The sequence below is a fragment of the Berghia stephanieae genome, chromosome 10 (assembly GCF_034508935.2).
Source record: "Berghia stephanieae isolate SIO BIC M18660-M18661 chromosome 10, UCSD_Bste_1.3, whole genome shotgun sequence".
In the NCBI taxonomy this organism is placed as follows: Eukaryota; Metazoa; Mollusca; class Gastropoda; order Nudibranchia; family Aeolidiidae; genus Berghia; species Berghia stephanieae.
The window spans coordinates 10,400,323-10,420,322 of record NC_088369.1 but is presented as its reverse complement, the minus strand read 5'-3'; the positions used below and the strand labels follow the sequence as shown (position 1 = coordinate 10,420,322).

Sequence of the window (20,000 nt, the reverse complement as noted above, 5' to 3'; positions counted from 1 at the left end):
CTATGCCTTGAAATTAACACAATGTTGGTTCCGTCTTCATAGACTTTGAATAAATAGAAATATACCAGCAATTTCAATTTCACAGTTATACAACAGTAACATTCCAAACACGGTATCATCTGCATTCACGCACAGTCAATTTTCAACCAGTTGTTGCATTTCTAAACATTATCGATACATCAATGTGTTAATACCATCCTGGCTGCATTTAATATGATGATCAGCTTTTTCTAGAGTCTTGCATTCATTGTATTTCGCTGAAGGCTGAACAGCATTTTGCTTCCTCGAGCTACACAGGAATTCTGCGTGTTTACAAAAATTCATGATCGCTGCAAACCTGAAATTCTACATGGATTTCTTTGTCATTATATATATGATGACCTTACGCACATGATCATTAATACTTCTACAATTTCTGTATACACGAAACACACACAAAAAACATATCGACCAAATTTCAAAGCAAAATACTGCTGAAAATCATAGATATATACCTTACTGTCAATTACAATAAAATTAATGCTGAAACCTGTTTTAGTATTCAATTGTGTTTGATCTTGGGTTTACAGAGCGACCATTGTATTTTAGATCAGCTTTACACTTAAAGGCATTCAAAAGAATATAAAGGGCTAATCAAACAGGCGCTATGTGGTCTAGTGGTATGACACTCGCTTTCTGATCGGAAGGTCCCGGGTTCGAGCTTCGCGCTTGGCGCATAATTGAGTCCTTGGAAAAGGCTCTTCACTCACATTCTCTCACCGTACTCAGGTGTAAATTGAGTACATGACCGTTACCAGCGGTGTCTTTGTCCGAAAAATTGTATTATCGCCTAACAGGCGGCATGTCCCGTCCTACATGTTAAATGTTGCTGTTGACCAGGGACCCCTTGTAAAGCGCGTTGAGCACATTTAGTGGATATTGCTTTATATAAATCTCAAAAAGCTCAAACAGGAACATGAAGTACTTTCTATATAAGGGGAATCCATCTCTGTGTGGTTTGATCTCACTTAAAATATGGAACCTACCCTGACACACTAGCAAAGGATCATGCATAGGGGCTAAAATGTATATACTTACAATTAAATGAATAAATCTAAATGCTCAAGCAATCGAGAATTGATTTACAAGAAAAAAAACCCTCTCACAAAAAAAGATGAATACGACTGACTGTCACTCCTGTTAGCAAAACACTCCAAAACGGATCCAGGCAAAATCCTGTGGTCTCATGTCAAAAGAAAGACACAAAGCCACATGAAAAAAAAATGAAAAAAAAAAATAAAATAAAATAAAAAAATAAAAAAAAAAATAATAATAATAATAATAATAATAATAATAATAATAATAATAATAATAATAATAATAATAATAATAATAATAATAATAATAATAATAATAATAATAATAATAATAATAATAATAATGTAGGTTATTCATCCAAAAGGAAATTTTTGTACAGACGTATAAAATGCCGACAATGATACATACATAAACATAATAGAACGTAATTATAATGTGGTAAAGTAAAATTTGATATAGTGTAATAATATTGTAAGCTATATAAGAATAATTACATAGTATAAATTTCAAGGGACATACAGATTATATAATTGTAAAGATATAGATATCTAGAAAAGGTATGTTGATGTCAACATATTAAAAAAAATATTAGTAAGAAGCAAAGAATTAGATACAGTATAATAATATTGTAAATTGACTGAGAAACTACATAGTAAAAATTACATGGCACATAATGTAGATTAAATAGGTAAAATTGATATAATCATAAAAGAATGGAGGGATACCAAGGTCATGGAGTAATTTAGAGTTTCAAAGTTTCAAAGTTTATTCAATCTTAGGCTTTCGCCAATAAATCAACAATTTGATGAAAACATACATGAAAGTGGGGAAAAAATGGTAAATGGAACCAAAAAATAAACTGATACACCACACAAAAATACAACAATCGTAATACCATCAATACGTACAAAAATAAGAAGAAGAAGAAAAAGAAGAAGAAGAAGAAGAAGAAGAAGAAGAAGAAGAAGAAGAAGAAGATGATGATGATGATGATGATGATGATGATGATGAAGAAGAAGAAACAACTGGCTTTGGTAAACAATGCTCATACAACCTAAGGAAAATTCCACCCATAAATCTATAAAATTAGAAATTGTTTCATTTTTTCAAAACCTTTTTTCAGTCCATGCGGAAATTTTTGATTGGCAACAGTTCAGATTTCTTTTTCTCATTTGAAAAACAAAAACAAGGGTATTTTATTATGTCGGTGTAAACGGGTAAATAAATTTCTAAGACGATAATATATCTAACCTAAGGGATATGGATAGTTTCAGAGACACTCGACTGAAAAATATTATGGTACTGGAAGTATTAATACTGATTTATTTTGTTTTTGAGTACTCTCAACGTATTTTAGAAACATAAAATAACTTACTTCGTATTATTTTATTCCATTTAGAATAAAAATCAAATTATTTTGAAAATCATAAGACATAGAATGCTATTTTACTCTTTTCTTGGCCACACAATGAATCTGTGGTGTTTCAGTCATCCTGTTTTGTTGATAAAGGGGAAACCCGAAACGTTCATTGGATCTGTTTTTGTAATTAAATTGAAGCTTACATTCAATTTCACATTATTATTTTTTTTTTCGAGCTTCGAGCAGCAACATTTACATACTTTTTTTATAATTGAATTAAACATATAGCGTGCTAAGATAATGCTCAAATGGCATAATAAGCTCAAAACCTAAAACTTCTAATTTTGCTTGATTAAAGGGTCGCGGTAGCTTCATAGACCCTTGAGTAAAAGTACAGGTCCTAGATGTAAATATCTTTGTTTATAGAAAAGCTGAGCAGTGGAGAAACGTTTTAAAAGTACGAGAAAACTCAGGTTATCCTAATTGTATTCAGTTCAAATGGAAATATGTGAATTTAAAAATGAAAATAAAATGAATATATAGAAAATATAGATCGCTATATTTGATTATGATTTTTTTATTAACAGATATATAAGAAACTCTAGGGCACTTTTGGTATATAAATTAAAAATGTTGCACCAATAAAATATGCATCCACATGGATAGGAATGTCTTTCTGTTTTGGTATTTTATTTAGCAAATACATTTTTTTTTAAATTAACAAAAATAATAATAATAATAATAATAATAATATAATAATAATAATATAATAATATATAATAATAATATAATAATAATAATAATATAATAATAAATAATAATAATAATAATAATAATAATAATAATAATAATAATAATAATAATAATAATAATAATAATAATAATAATATAATGAAGAAATAGAAAGAAGAAGAAGAAGAAGAAGAAGAAGAAGAAGAAGAAGAAGAAGAAGAAGAAGAAGAAGAAGAAGAAGAAGAATGCCTATCAAAAAGTTATAGATGGAGTATGATATAGACATCCATTATAACATTATTTTTTTTTTGTCATGAAAGGATTTCGGTGGATTTTTGGTATACTATAGTATTCAGCATGGAATTATGTGCAACAAAATATATTAAATTTAATTTGGTACACATTTCTACCCAGTAACACTATTTTTTAGCTGAAAACTTCTGCACCACAAACATACTTATGTACAATAGATATAGAAAAGAATGAGCCTTTCACTGATGTATATCTGAACAAGTCTAAGAGAATGTCATCTACGTCATAAAAGCCTCTCAAACCTTTTCAAACCCGTCTCTTTCCTCCTGTGTTCTATCAGAATATTCCACTGAATGTAATCTTAAACATTGATAGTCTAACTGAAAACAATTATTGAGCACTCATGACGCCGTGTCTTTCCTCCTGTGTTCTATCAGAATATTCCACTGTATGTAATCTTAAACCTTGATAGTCTAACTGAAAACAATTATTGAGCACTCATGACGCCGTCTCTTTCCTCCTGTGTTCTATCAGAATATTCCACTGTATGTAATCTTAAACCTTGATAGTCTAACTGAAAACAATTATTGAACACTCATGACGAAGCTTGTGTTTTAAAACAGCTATAAAGATATGTCAACTCTATTCATTCTATAAAGATAATATGTGACCTATCGTCTCAAAACGGTATTATGTCGGAACGAACCAGATGCTTCAAAGCTGAATTTAATGTTAAAGTGGTCAAAAATATAAATTGTTGGCATTAGCACCCTAAAATATGGCATCCATTTTCCTCAATAAAACATACAAACTCAACACAAGTCTGATATTTCTGGCTATAAATTCAATTTTCAACATCTTAACCATCCCGACTTAATACCGTTTTGAGGCGAATGGTCACATATAGAGTGAGAAAAAGTTTTAATTGCACATAGACCGAAAAAGTTTTTGTGACTTGTAATTTGTCACTAAGTAAAACCGTGCCATGAAGATCTATCGACTTTATTATTACAACATCCTTCAGCATTGTCGGCACTCGTGGACCTAAGAGGCTCAAAAGAAAAGTAGTGCATGAGGGTCACAAAATACGTTATTTTCAGTAGAAAAAAAAACTGAAGATGAAGTTCTCATGCAAATTTTTATGCAGACAAATAAATGGTCACATGACAACATCCCACCAAAATTTGATTTTAGCAAACCGGGTCAAATTTCATAATTTTTAATGTCGCCCCCCCCCCCCACCCCCTTAATGTTTACGTTGTTATCAAATTTGTGTAACTACAGATTACTTAATAGATGTGGTAAATACTTTGTAATCGTCTAGGGTTTAATCCAAAGATTAGCATGAATTTTCTACTGCGCGCCTAACGATACCAGGATAAACTATAGTTTGGGTCAAGCAGACTAAGATGATATTTTAAGACAACTTATACATTCCACATCATGTTAAGACGTATTAGAATTGAATTATTAGAGGTTAAAGGCGAATATTATAACTAGTGTTGAATGGATCAAGTATATGGAACGTATATGAAATTTTTACGAACAACCTATAAATATACGAGGGCTCTTTCATAATTAACCGAAAAATGCCTGTAAAATCCGCGTTTTTTATGCTATCAACAAAATGCTTGCACGTGTTCATACCTTGACTCGTCCTTCATTTCTCTACGTAACAGCCAAGTCTGTCGACACACTTCTGCCAACGCCGCACCATGGAATAGATACCCTCTCGGAAGAAATTTCCGTCAAGGTTTTGTAGCCATTTCCGCACATGGTCAACAAGCTCTTCATCGACATCAAAGCGCTTTCCTGCCAGCTCACGTTTCAGTGGCCCAAAGAGGTGATAATCAGATGGTGCGAGGTCTGGACTGTGTGGTGGGTGTGGCAAAATCCCCCATCCATATTCCTCTAGCCAACCTTGCGTCACTCGTGCTGTGTGGGGTGTAGCGTTGTCGTGTTGCAAAATGACCATGTTGGTCAACTGCCCTGGGCGCTTTCTGCGAATGGCCTCCCTAAGCTTGTCAAGAGTTTGGCAGTACCTTGCAGCATTGATTGTTTCTCCAGGTTGTAAGGTTTCGAACAGAATAACACCACGACTGTCCCAGAAAACAGTTCCCATTATTTTCTTTGCTGACCGCATGACTTTGAATTTCTTCGCGACAGGTGAGGATGGATGTTTCCATGTCATTGAATCTTGCTTTGTTTCTGGGGTGCAATGGTGCAACCAAGTCTCATCACCGGTGACTATGCTGTCAAGAAAAGTCACATCGTACCCTAGAAAGTCTCCGCCGGCGTTGGCAGTATGCCCGTGAACCCTGCGTGAGCTCTTGCTTCTTCTCAAAAGTTCCCTGCAGATGTCCAATCTTTGTTCTTTATGATTGTCTGTCAATTGCTTAGGAACCCATCTTGCGCTGACTTTTCTGTAGCCAAGTTCATCGAATACAATTCTATGGGCAGAAGTTTCCGAAATTTCAAGACTGCTTGCGATTTCATGAAGTTTCAACCTCCTGTCTTGACGAATAAGCTCATCAACTTGCTTCACATTGTCTTCTGACGTCGCAGTTATCGAACGCACTCTCCCTTCCCTGTCTGTCAAGTCGGAATGGCCGGCTTCAAACAAATTACACCAGTGATAGACTTGTGTACGGCTTATAACATGCTCACCATATACACTCTGAAGTTCTTCATGAATTTTGGTAGGATTCAGACTTTTGGCGTTCAAAAAAGGTATGACAGCTCTGATTTCCTCCTTTGACCAAGTTTCAAGGTGGGCCGCCATCTTTAAAATCGTCTAGAAATTCATTGTGCAAAATGATGCACTTCATAATTTCTGGGAATATACGTAAGGAAATAAGGAATATCATGTCGTTTACAGAATTTAAAAAAATCTCCACTGGTTGCTGAGCAATTGGCATTTTTCGGTTATTTCTGAAAGAGCCCTCGTACATCAGCTCAAATTAAGGACTGATTAGGCATTAGCATGTGGCAACATAAATAACGATGTCCCGTATATTGCAAATTTAGGTCATAGAATTATACTGCTTTACACAAACAATGAAACTAAAGGCACCAAGACTGGGTATTGAAACATAATATACGTCAGGACGGTAAGACAAAAAAACACGCCTGTATTCATCTCATAAACATTATAGTTTTCACGATCAGGAAGCCGATGGTAGTTATCCAAAATATACAATATAATGCTATGGTGAGGAACAACAGCCACTACAAAAATTACAGAACACACCAAAATGTTCAACCATTCCGAGCGAATCTTCTTTCTGTCGCAGAGGTCGTCATCTACTTGGTATATCAGACTGTTGTTGTTTGGTGTAATGGCGGCTGTGTTGGTGCTTGCTGCGGTGTTTAGTGCGTCTAAGTTTGTGGAACCAGATTGTGTGTCCGAAAACAATGTTTCATGAGTGTTCGGTATTTCAGCAACTCCATGACTTGAAGGGTCAGTTGTAGATTTAAGTCCTGAAATGTCATGTACGCCAGTATCTTTAACAGTCAAGGAATTGTCAAATCCATGCAGATTCTTAGAGGGTTCTTGAATGAGCCAAGCACAAACTATCGCAGTTACAAGAGTTGCACATGGTAGTGCAATACCAAAAATGACATACTGTGCTTTCATCTGTGCTTGTGTTTGTTGTCTATGACAGTCGTTGTCCCAATCTATGTGCGTTAAGGTCAAAGGACAAACGAGTGCCATAGCACCGATCCAAGGAAGAAGACCAGCTACGATAGCAAACGGAGGAATTGTCATAAATCTACTCAATTGACTTGATTTTCTTTTGGACTGAATAATTTTAGATCTTACCACAATGTCAACAGCGAGAATGATGAATCCAAATGAATATAAAACCGGAATGAATCCTAGTTGATATGTATGTGCCAAGTACTGTAGGATGCAGTTGTCTCCCAAGAAACTTTTCCATTCAAAGGTATATACAGCAAGAGTGAGAAAAGAAAACATTCCAAACAGGATACCTCCTAGTGCCATGGCCATTCGAATTGTGTACCGGGATTGGGTAAAAGACTGCATTCCATGACGACAGATAATGGTGAAAATAAAGAAAAAATTTGTTATCGTCGGTAGAATGACAAAAATGATTAGAATTGTCTTTGCAGAAAATTCCAGGGCATTTAAGTCCATGTTTAAATTGGTGATTTTAAAAGAGAGGTCCATGATGGCTGGCTACTTTCCCTCAATCTCTACTTTTCTCTTTCTATCTATCTTGTTGTCGGCTTTATTAAGGTCTTCTGCCACCTGAAACATAGATATTTCAAAATATTTGGTTAACAAAATCGCTTAAGCTTTTGGTAGCATAGCTTTGAAAGAATGTGATGTTTTCAGTTTTCATTACAGTATGATTCCATTGTCAAGGCATTGCAAAATAATTAATCATTTGGATAATGGAAATTGTTAGAGCGCCAGCCATTATTTAGTTTCTATATCTTATGCCTATTGTAACATAACATATGGTAGAGGGCAAAATAGGATAAAATCCCTTGAATGCCTTTAATATTAATAGTAATGCCATAAATCTATTGATTAAAGATTACAATAATGATACACGTGGTAAAGATAGTATTTCAACTTAAATGTACTCATGTATATGTGGTGTACAAACATAAATCCTTAACCGTGACATCCAAAGCGCACACACAAACACACACACACACTCACACTCACGCATATAGAAGATAAACATAATAATATAACAATGCATAATATATACAAGATTGAAAACCATGTCAACAGCAGTGCAAAAAAGTATTATTCGTCATATATAAATCTCCCTGTCTACTAACACATTGAAATAATTCATAGATTTTGCATTCTTTGTTTCAAATTTCAAATTGTTCCATGTCTGGACAATACGAATACCGAACCAGTTTTGTCTTATGTTTGTTTTGCATCTAGAGACAAAAATCTTAAACTTGTCCCCTCTAGTAAAAGTAGTATTAGAATATGAAAAAAAAATCAGAAAAGTCTATCCTATCCAGACCATGTACCAATCTATAAACTTGAATTAAATCCCCACGAATTCTTCTAGATTTCAAACTTGGTAAGTCAATAAACTCTAACCTTTCCTTATAAGAAAAATGCTGTATTGCATAAATCTTTTTGGTAGCTCACCTCTGTACACTTTCAATACTAATAGATTGTCTTTTATATAATGGGCTCCAAATGCAATTTCCGTATTCTAGAATTGGTCGAACGAGCGATTTATACAAATATAAAAATATGGTTTTATCAAGACTTATAAAGGTTCTATATATTAATTCCCATCATTCTGTTTGCACGGCTTACACAATTATACAATTGTACGCAATGGTACGCAAGGGATGCTTTTTAAATCTTTTTATAATTCGTGAATGGACTTTGAGACAATATTTACCCAACGGATTTAATCAAACATGGATCCAACCTTTGTGCGAGGATCTTTGCAAACATTTGATCATCGAAGTGGATATTCAGTATCAGCTTTAGCACTATCCAGTATCCATAAGGGACTCTTTTTTATAGAGTGAAAAGTGAGACAATCTCCGTTGCAATGTAAATAAACTGCTGACCTACTTCCAGATCAGAGACTAATAGGTCCTTTGTTATCTTTGTTCCAGATCGAACACGTGCAGTAACTGACAGTCCGATTTTTTCGTAACATAAGTTGTCAAAATAAATCGATCGTTATTTTTTAATTTTTGCTTTTGGGCAATTGACATAATTTAAAATATCAAAATAAGAGTGGCACTCAAATAATTATTTTACATGTCTAAATACAGATGATTAAATGTTCTCAAGCAGAGAAGTGAATCTGTCGCTTGGTGGTTAAGCTGTTTGACTTTGAACCCAAAGGTCGAGGGTTCAAATCCCAATAGGGGTAACTTTTTTTTAAATTCCTGCTGTTATTACTGTTTTTTAAACTTTGATTTTTAATAATTTTATTTACTTTAATATTTATGATATATTATTGTTATTATTATTAACATTATTGTTATTATTATTATTATTATTATTATTATTATTATTATTATTATTATTTATTATTATTATTATTATCATCTATCATCATATTATTATTATTATTATTATTATTATTATCATTATTATTATTATTATTATTATTATTATTATTATTATTATTATTATTATTATTATGTTATTATTATTATTATTATTATTAGTAGTAGTAGTAGTAGTAGTAGTAGTAGTAGTAGTAGTAGTAGTAGTAGTAGTAGTAGTAGTAGTAGTAGTATTATTATTATTATTATCATTATTATCAATACAACTACAACTTTTACTAATATTATTATTTATACTACCACTACTACTATTACTACTACTACTATTACTACCATTAATACTACTACTACTACTACTACTACTACTACTACTACTACTACTACTACTACACAACAACAACAACAACTACACTACTACTACTACTACTACTACTACTACTACTACTACTACTACTACTACTACTACTACTACTACTACTACTACTACTACTACTAACTACTACTACTACTACTACTACTACTACTACTACTACTACTACTACTACTACTACTACTACTACTACTACACTACTACTACTACTACTACTACTACTACTACTACTACTACTACTACTACAACTACTACAACTACTACTACAACTACTACTACTACTACTACTACTACTACTACTACTACTACTACTACTACTACTACTACTATTACTTCCACTAAGAGCACAATAATTGGCTTAGTGTCTCTCTTTAAATGTATCTACATAAACGGAGATGAACTTCTATTGTATACAATTTCAATATCACGTTTCAGAATGTAGGTACTTACCTCAACTATACAATATATGTGACCCTCCGTCTCAAAGCGGTATTATGTCGGGATGATTCAGACCCCAAAAAGTAAATTTAGGGATAGAATTATGAGAAATTGGAGCTTAGAAGTTTTTGCAAAGCAAGAAATAGTATTTATACTCCACCATGACGTAGAGAAAATAAACCCAAGTTTTATATTTTTGGCTATGAATTCCATTTCCCTAACCGAGTGTATCCCGACATAATACCGCTATGAGACGGTGGGTCACATATAGTTTTGTACTCCAGGTAGTCATAAATGATTGCAATGATCAAATTACGAAAACTATTCCCAATGTCTACGGTCGTATATTATTGTTATTATTATTATTAATTGTATTATATTATATTATTATATTGATTATTATATTATTTTATTATTATATTATTAATTATATTATCATTATTATATTATTTTATATTATTATTATTACTATTATTATTATTATTATTATTATTATTATTATATATTATTATATATTATTACTATATATTATTATTATATATTATTATTATATTATTATTATTATTATTATTATTATTATTATTATTATTATTATATAATTATTATTATTATTATTATTATTATTATTAAATTATTATTATTATTATTTTATTATTATTATTATTATATTATTAATATTATTATTATTATTATTATTAATTATTATTATTTTATTATTATTATTATTATATATTATTATTATTATATTATTATTATTATATTATTATTATATATTATTATTATTATTATTATTATTATTATTATTATTATTATTATTATTATTATTATTATATTATTATTATTTTTATTATTATTATATTATTATTATTATTATTATTATTATTATTATTATTATTATATTATTATTTAGTTATTATTATTATTATTGTTATTATTATTATTATTATTGTTATTATTATTATTATTATTATTATTATTAATTATTATTATTATTATTATTATATTTATTATTATTATTATTATTATTAATTATTATTATTATTATAGTAAGCAATACCGATTTAATTCAAAGATTTACTTAGGTAATTATTACCAATAGAAATCATACACTTACTTAGAATTTCCAACTAACAAATTAATGAAAATAGCAGGTAAAATCAAATGAATATTGTAGATAAAATAATCCATGTGTAAGGGAAAGACACCTATCAACAACACTCTTTGTGCCTAGCTATGTTCTGACTTGACTACACAACAACACACCTACTGATAACGTCGGGGTTTTTCTGATCGAGTTTATTTTCCATCATACATTCCAAGTAAACTTTGGCCGACATTTTAAGCATGTCTTATTTTTGTTCTCACTGCAATAATAGGCTTCAACAGTCATGACGTCACTTCCCTCGTAATGACGCATAGTAACTTAGTAACTGCCTCTAAACTATCGGAACAGTGGCGGACGCCCTTATGAAATATTTCCCCGGCGAGCATAAAAGCGTATCCAGAGGGGGGGAAAACACATAAATTTGATCATGTTTTGACTTTTACACATTCTGATCACAAGACATATGAAAAGTTCTAGCCAGCTGGAAGAATAAAAAGGAATGATTTTATTTGTTTATAACCAAAATGGCCGCCGTTGCCGGGCGGCGTGACATCAGACTTCTGAATCCAATTACCAATAGAAATCATACAATTAGTATTTCCAACTAACAAATGAAAATAGCAGGTAAAATCAAATGAATATTGTAGATAAAAGAATCCATGTTTAAGGGAAAGAAACCTATCAACAACACTCTTTGTGCCTATCTATGTTCTGACTTGGCTACACACTCAACAACACACCTACTGATAACGTCGGGGTTTTTCTGATCGAGTATATTTTCCTTCATACATTCCAAATAAACTTTGGCCGACATTTTAAACATGGCTAATTTTTTCTCTCACTGCAATAGGATTAACAGTCATGACGTCACTTCCCTCGTAATGACGCATAGTAACTTAGTAACTGGCCCTAAACTATCGGAACAATGGCGGACGCCCTTATGAAATATTTCTCCGACGAGCCTAAAAGTGTATCCAGAGGAGAAAAACATTATAAATATATATATGATCAATTTTTGACTTTTATACATTCTGATCACATGACATACTATGAAAAGTTCTAGCCAGAATGAAGAATAAAAAATACAGATTTTCTTTGTTTAGTACCACGCTGCTCGCCGTTGCTGGGCGACGTGACATCAGACTATTGAATCCAATTTCAATAAAAACGTTATAATTGATAATGTAGTGCATAATGGGGACGACCTATAGATAGTATGCGCTTGGCCAAGAAGCTCATAACATTGCCATCCGGAAGTATAACGGACCACCACACAAAACTGTGTGTATCCATGAACGTTTATAGTCGGATTAATACAGTTCAGTGAGCATTACTCATAAACGCGGATGGCAAAAAATAATAACAAAGACCTGAGTGACGTCATCTTCGAACTATCTATAGATAGTTCGAAGATGACGTCACTCAGGCCTTTGTTATTGTTTTTGCCATCCGCGTGTGTGAGTTGTTCTCACTAAACTGTATTAACCAGACTATAAAAGTTCATGGTTACACAGAGTTTGTGTGTTGGTCCGTTATACTTCCGGATGGCAATGTTGTGAACTCCTTGGCCAAGCGCATTCTATCTATATGATTTAATCATTGGTCACATTACGAAACGTGCTCAATAAGACAGACCTACATGATGAAATATCCGACATCGCAATAACCACGGCCTTCTATATAGCTCCTATACTAGATAGTATGCACTTGGCTAAGAAGTTCACAACATTGCCATCCGGAAGTATAATGGCCAGCACACAAAACTGTGTGTAACCATGATCGTTTATAGTCAGGTTAATACAGTTTAGTGAGAATTACTCATAAACGCGGATGGCAAGAAGCAATAACAAAGACCTGAGTGACGTCATCTTCGAACTATCTATAGAGAGCCTTGCGTCACTCAGCTCTCTGTTCATATTTTTAGACAGCCATTTTAATATTTATTAGTTCTCACTAAGTTATATCGATCAGACTATAAACGTATTAAATTAAGGTTACACATGGTTTTGTGTGTTGGCACGTTATATGTGACCTCCGTCTCAAAGCAGTATTATGTCGGGATGATTCAGACCCCAAAAGTAAAGTTAGGGATAGAATGGTGAGAAATTGGAGCTTAGAAGTTTTTGCAAAGCAAGAAATAGTATTTATACTCCAGCATGGCGTAGAGAGAGTAAACCCAAGTTTTATATTTGTGGCTATGAATTCCATATCCCTAACGACATAATACTACTATGAGACGGTGGGTCACATATCGGGCTGATGGTTATTGTGAGTATTTTACCTTAACGCACAGCATCAATCGTTTTCCTTCAGAGAATGGAACTACCTCCAAGACAACTGTTGTCCCGAGAGTGAGGCCCACAGGTGTGATTTTTCTAAAGCTGCTCGACATGACAAGAATTGTTACGATCGTGTAAGTAAAATATAAAAAAAAAAGAAATTGAGCTTTATATAGTGCAATATCCACTAAATGTGCTCAAAGCGCAGTGAAGATAGATTTTGACTTGAAAGCAGTGTACAGTTTGTTTGTTTTTCTTTTGCAGGGTTTTTTTTCTCTTGTTGTTGTTTTGATACGATCGACAGAGGAAAACTTTTGGAGATATTAACAGAAATAGTAGACGAAGACGAGCTCCGAATAATCCGATTTCTCCTCAGCAACACAAAGATACAACCAAGGATATACGGGGCCACAAAACAGACGCAGTTCGAAAGTAACATCGGGACCCCCCAAGGAGATAGTCTGAGCCCGATTCTGTTCACAATATACTTAGAACACGCTCTGAAAGAAGTTCGAAAAGTCATTCCAAAACCAACGACTCATATTGAGAATGCAATCCCTAGAGAAATCGCCTATGCAGATGATGTCGATTTTATTGGATCAACACCAGCAAATATAGACATCATACAAAATACCCTCATGAAATATAACCTCCAAGTCAATGCCAATAAAACCGAATTTACAACAATATCGAGGAACAAAGAGGAATGGAAAAGAACAAAGAAAGTCGGCTCACTAATTGGAGACACCGAGGATGTACAAAGAAGAAAACAGCTATCAAACGCCGCACTCAGTAAACTCACCAATGTATGGATTAGAGGTGACAAAATAAAGAGAAAAACCAAACTGAAACTGTACCATGCTCTTGTAAAACCGGTACTTCTGTATAACTGCGGCACTTGGGCGTTGACAAAATCCGAAGAAGAACATCTGGATGCCTTCCATCGCACACAGCTAAGAAGGGTACTGGACATCAAATACCCCAAAAAGATCTCAAATGAATCACTCTATAAGATCACAAAAGAAAGACCAATCTCCCTTGACATTTTACAACAACGATGGCAACTTTTCGGTCACATACTACGCAGGGACAAAAACATACCAGCAAACCAAGCCATGTCGGGATACTTCCAAAACACGGGAACCTTTTCAGAGGAAGACCGATCACAACACTCCCCGTGATCCTAAACAAAAACCTCACAACACTTGGACAAAGCATTAGTCTCATAACGGCAGGGGACCTTGAAAATCTGAGAACCCTAGCAGAGGACCGGCAATATTGGAGACACCTCACACAGGAAATACTGGAAACAGCCAAGGCGACCCGATCTTTCGGTCGAGACGCGAAAGGCATCTAAGTCAAGTAAGTCAAGTCAGTTGTTGGTTTTCTTGGTTTTGATTTTTTTTCTCTCTCTCTCTCTCTCTCTCTCTCTCTCTCTCTCTCTCTCTCTCTCTCTCTCTCTCTCTCTCTCTCTCTTTTCTTCGTTTGATTTTGTTTATTGTTGATTTTTTGGGTATTTTTTTTTTTTTTGTTTTTTTTTGTTTTTTTTGTTGTTGTTTTTTTTTTTTGAGGGGGTGGGGGTTGGGGGGGGGGGGGGGGGGGGGGCTTTTAAAATGATCTATATTATTCCTTTTTTTTTGTTTTTTGTTGTCATCCCTATATTTTTACAATGGGGATTCCGATATCTCAGTGATATAGTATAATTATTTTTGGGCTAATCCACCCCCCCCCCCCCCACTCCTGTCAACCCAGCAGTGATTAGGTTAGTTAGATCTGTCAATAAATACGGTGCCATAGATTAGCGTCCTATCCTAAGAGTAGCAGACAATTTCTACTATCCATTTATTTAACGTCGCCCAGAATAAGGAACAACCTTCTTCCATCGGCCATCCCCAAATCGTCCTCTTTGGACACTTCTTAACGGATCAATGTCGCATGCCCTTACAGGGAGAGCGTAAACGTGGTTTTGCGCATGCGTCTCTCGTGTTCGCTTCCGGTGAAACCGCGCGATTAGTTAAATCGTTTCTCAGCGATCTTTAAGTTTTATCGAACCGAGTGTTTAATTCTAAACATTTTTCCTCTCACCCCAATAACAATTATATTTTAAAGGTTGCTATTATTTTTCATTCTTTAATTCTAACCTCTTTACTACTGCTACTACTTGTGCGGCTATGTGGTCTAGTGGTATGACACTCGCTTTCGGATTGGAAGGTCCTGGGTTCGAGCCTCGCGCTCGGGGCATAGTTGAGTCCTTGGAAAAGGCTCTTTACTCACATTCTCTCACAGTACTCAGGTGTAAAATGAGTACCTGACCGTTAACAGCGTTGTCTTTGTTCGAAAAATTGTAATATCGCCTAACAGGCGTCATGTCTCGTCCTACATGTTATATGTTGCTGTTGACCAGTGACCCCTTGTAAAGCGCTTTGAGCACATTTAGTGGATATTGCGCTAAGAGCTCGATTTTTTTTTTTTTTTTTTTTTTATTGAAATACGTGTACGTCCATGCTCTGGAAAAACACATATTTTGAAATTTGGTCAGAAAATTCGTCCTTCAAAAATCGATCGATTTAAATGACCCTCATCTTTGCAAAAACTATCAAACCTGTAACTTCGCAACGTTCCTGGTTTGGGAACGGGATTTTTTTTCTGTCCAAATTTTTAAATACAAGTTGTTGTTTTTTCCAGAGCACGGCAATAGGCTTCAACAGTCGTGACGTAACTTCCCTCGTAATAATAATAATAATAGATCTTTATTGTCCATAAATATGGTAATTATGCATCGTAACTTAGCAACTGGTTCTAAACTATCGGAACAATGGCGGAGGACTTTATGAAATACTTCTCCGACGAGCATAAAAGTGTATCCAGAGGAGAAAAACATTATAAATATGATCATGTTTTGAATTTTATACATTCTGATCACTTGACACGTGAAAAAGTTCTAGCCAGCATGAAGTATAAAAAGTAGCGATTATCTTTGTTTGAACCACGCTGCTCGCCGTTGCTGGGCGACGTGACATCAGACTATTGAATCCTATTACATGGTTAAAACAGCTTGTAATTCGTGCAGACAAAAATAATTCCGTTGCCTTTCTCTTTTTTCTTTAACTCACGATATAACCAGGTAAAGAAAATTCATTACGTGGCATGGAGATCCCCTGGACTGGACGTTTACAATATCTACGGAAAGTGCGATGTGGTACCTCGCCGGATGACATCATCGTCACTGTTGTGGATGCCGGAAACAGACCAGAGCTCGTCCTATTCTGGCTGGGAGTTTTCATCATTAAACTTGTTCAATGTAAGGTGTGTGTGTGTGTGTGTGGGGGGGGGGGGGGGGAACTGATTAGAAATATTATAAGTATCAATAAGTATTAAATGGATAGATGCACAATCATAAGCCACCATTAATCACTATAATTCATCATTTTTACGATTTCGTTATGTACTTTCATAGTTTTAATTTTCTTACCATCAGATCATAAGAAGACGATTTCCTGTTCGTACAGTAAAGGTTGCCTGATAGCGTCTTTTTTTTTGTCCTTGTGCTCTTATGATCTTTGTCATTGCCTATCACCAGGTATTCATTCAAGCCGGAGTCAAAGTGTGTGTGTGTGTGTGTGTGTGTGTGTGTGTGTGTTAAAGAGAGTGAGATAAATAAATAGATAGATAGATAGATAATGTTTGAGATATAGAGAGATAGAAAGAGATAGTGTGAGAGGAAGACTCAGAGAGAGAGAGAGAGAGAGAGAGAGAGAGAGAGAGAGAGAGAGAGAGATTTTATGTGTGGTTGTGTGTGTTGGTGTATGTAGGTGGGTTTTAATGTTTACACTCAGTATTTCTCAACTTCTTAAATAGACGAGACAACGTCTGTTCGGCCACCGTTTTTTAAAATCATAATTTATTATGTAATTTTCATTACATCATCTTTCTCTGACAGGACAATAAGTAATGGTTATCATCATCATCATCATCATCATCATCATCATCATCATCATCATCATCATCATCATCATCATCATCATCAACATCATAATCTTCATCATCATTATCATCATCATCATCATCATCATTTTCCCAAAGAATAACAAGTTATAATAATAAATCGTTCTTTCCTCCTCCTTCCTCCTCCTCCCCCTCCTCCTCTCCTCATCCCCCTCTTCCTCATCCCCTCCTCCTTCGTCTCCACATTATCATCGTCATCATCATCAACAATATCCTCCAACAGAACAACACAAACAAACTGGTCGGAGTGACGACTTGCACTGACTATACAAGCCTTAACAACTACATGAATTTGCCAGCTGTTCGGAGAGCCCTCCACGTTAAACCAGGTCTCCGACAATGGTTTAGCTGCAAGTAAGTCGCAGAAACTTTAACCAGTACTCTAGAAAAAAAATGGTATTTAAAAATTCTGGCCAGAAAACTCGTCCGTCAAATATCGATCGATTTATATGCCCCTCATCTTGTCAAAAACTCTCAAACCCGGGACTTCTCAAAACGGTACTAAGTCGGGCTGAACTAGATATTGGAAGTGGAAGTGGAATTGAAATATGTAGCCACAAATTAAATATGAAACTTTGGTTTGATTTCTCTACGTTATAGTGGAGAATAGATACAAATATTTGAAGGCTGGTTTTCCAAAACTCGTTAAGTCGATTTTTCTACTTTTTGAGATTTTCCATCCATGAGATAAATTGAAACGTAAACTTTATTGTATGCATCAACTGGCACATGAATTTCCCTATCTATAGCCTAACACTGGAACCCAAAAAGACTGGCATTTTGACGTCGTCATAATTTGGTTTTTGCACCGCCTAGTGAGTTGTCGTTAGTAGTGCTCATGGAAACAAGTGATCCCATTGGTTGAACTATTGAATACAACTCACGGTTTTCTTTATTTTGTGTCCAAAGACTGGCATTTTGACTTCATTTTGTCGTCAGTGTCGGGCTATAAGTTACCGATGGCTACGGTTTATCCCGGTTTCAATCGTGTGAAGCAAACAATAGCAATACGCTTCAATAATCGTAACGTCACTTCCCTCGTAATGACGCAAGGTAACTTAGTAACTGACTCTCGACTATCGGAACAATGGTGGGCGCCCTTATGAAATATTTCTCCAACGAGCTTAAAATCGTATCCAGAGTAGAAAAAAAACATAAATCTGATCATGTTTTGACTTTTACACATTCTGATCACAAAACATATGAAAAGTTCCAGCGAGCATGAAGAATAAGAAGTACCGATTTTCTTTGTTTAGAACCACGATGGCCGCCGTTGCTGGGCGACGTGACATCAGACTATTGAATCCAATTGCTTGATATAAATAATTTTTTTTTTAATAAAATGAAATTCCATTTATATATTCATCCCCAAGGGGAAATCAGTCTTTAGGGTCTATTCCAAGGGAAGACTGGAATAACCTAGGCGTCAGCCGCAGTGCAGCGCCGCAAAGTTAGCTAGGACTAGGTGACTTGCTCAAGGTCACACAACGACGCGGCTAGTCGAACTCGGAACTTTTGGGGAACAAAGCAAAGACCGTACCGCTTAGCCACGCTGTCCTATACCCTTGTGATAGGACGCCAGTCTATAGTAAAGTACTTTCCGCCAGATATCTAACAGACCCAATCACTTCTGGGTGGACAATGGGATCGGGGGGACTTCAGCTGTTAGACCTCGGTACCTTTGCGTGTGAAGCGAGTGCCCTACCAACTGAGCTATCGGGACCCCGATTAAAAACCCGTTTTGTTTTCATATGACACATTATTTGTCTATTTATCTAATTATCCAACAGTTCCCAGGTCGGATCACTTTACACCAATATCTACAAGGACACATCAGAATTCTACAAGAAGGCTCTAAGACACAAGGTTAGTTAAAATTTAAATAGGCTGTTAACATTAACATCGGCAACTTGAATATATGCCTGCCAGCCGAAATAACCGGCCCTTTAAGTCCAAAACATTATTTATAATATTATTTTAACCCAGATCAATAGGACAGAGGAGTCGTGGCGTCATACCTTCCTCTATTCCGGTTCAAAAATCACTGGAAGTGTCTAACCATTCCTCCGGACAATGCATAAACAAGGAATAGGTTATACAGATTGAATAATAAGATGGTTTGTTTGTTGTTTTTAAGGGTTTTAGGGCGCTTGCAACACATTTAGGTTATATCAGCGCCAGTAAAAAGCAAGATCATGGGATAGTAAAAAGTTCTAGAATTACAATAAAAGCACCCAAGAACAAGCAAGACAAAGGGGAATTGGTTCAAATAGGGAACAGATGTAGATTCCAAGAGCACATTGTCAGTGTACTTAGTTTGAGATTACTAAATGTCTCATCCAGACACAA

The 20,000-nt window shown here is 34.7% G+C and overlaps 2 protein-coding genes across 3 annotated transcripts in view; one reads left to right on the top strand and one right to left on the bottom strand.

Annotated features, from left to right (window-relative positions):
- Nucleotides 1-20,000, top strand: part of LOC144980489 (lysosomal protective protein-like) — a 40,314-nt gene that overhangs the window by 13,751 nt on the left and 6,563 nt on the right. For both annotated transcript variants that reach the window (XM_078928098.1, XM_078928099.1), the window contains exons 8-11: nt 13,681-13,780; nt 16,771-16,947; nt 17,875-18,005; nt 19,442-19,517. In XM_078928098.1, coding sequence (XP_078784224.1) covers nt 13,681-13,780; nt 16,771-16,947; nt 17,875-18,005; nt 19,442-19,517 — 484 coding nt within the window. The remainder of the gene's footprint in view (nt 1-13,680; nt 13,781-16,770; nt 16,948-17,874; nt 18,006-19,441; nt 19,518-20,000) is intronic.
- LOC144980490 (uncharacterized) lies at nt 6,361-11,505 on the bottom strand. Its single transcript, XM_078928100.1, has 2 exons — nt 11,377-11,505; nt 6,361-7,694 (listed from the first exon to the last, which is right to left on the bottom strand). The coding sequence occupies exon 2, from the start codon at nt 7,611-7,613 to the stop codon at nt 6,468-6,470; it is 1,146 nt and encodes a 381-aa protein (XP_078784226.1). The 5' UTR covers nt 7,614-7,694; nt 11,377-11,505; the 3' UTR covers nt 6,361-6,467.

Bases quoted from the DNA above. Each gene is read 5' to 3' on its own strand.
- LOC144980490 (XM_078928100.1), bottom strand. From the start codon at position 7,613: ATGGACCTCTCTTTTAAAATCACCAATTTAAACATGGACTTAAATGCC.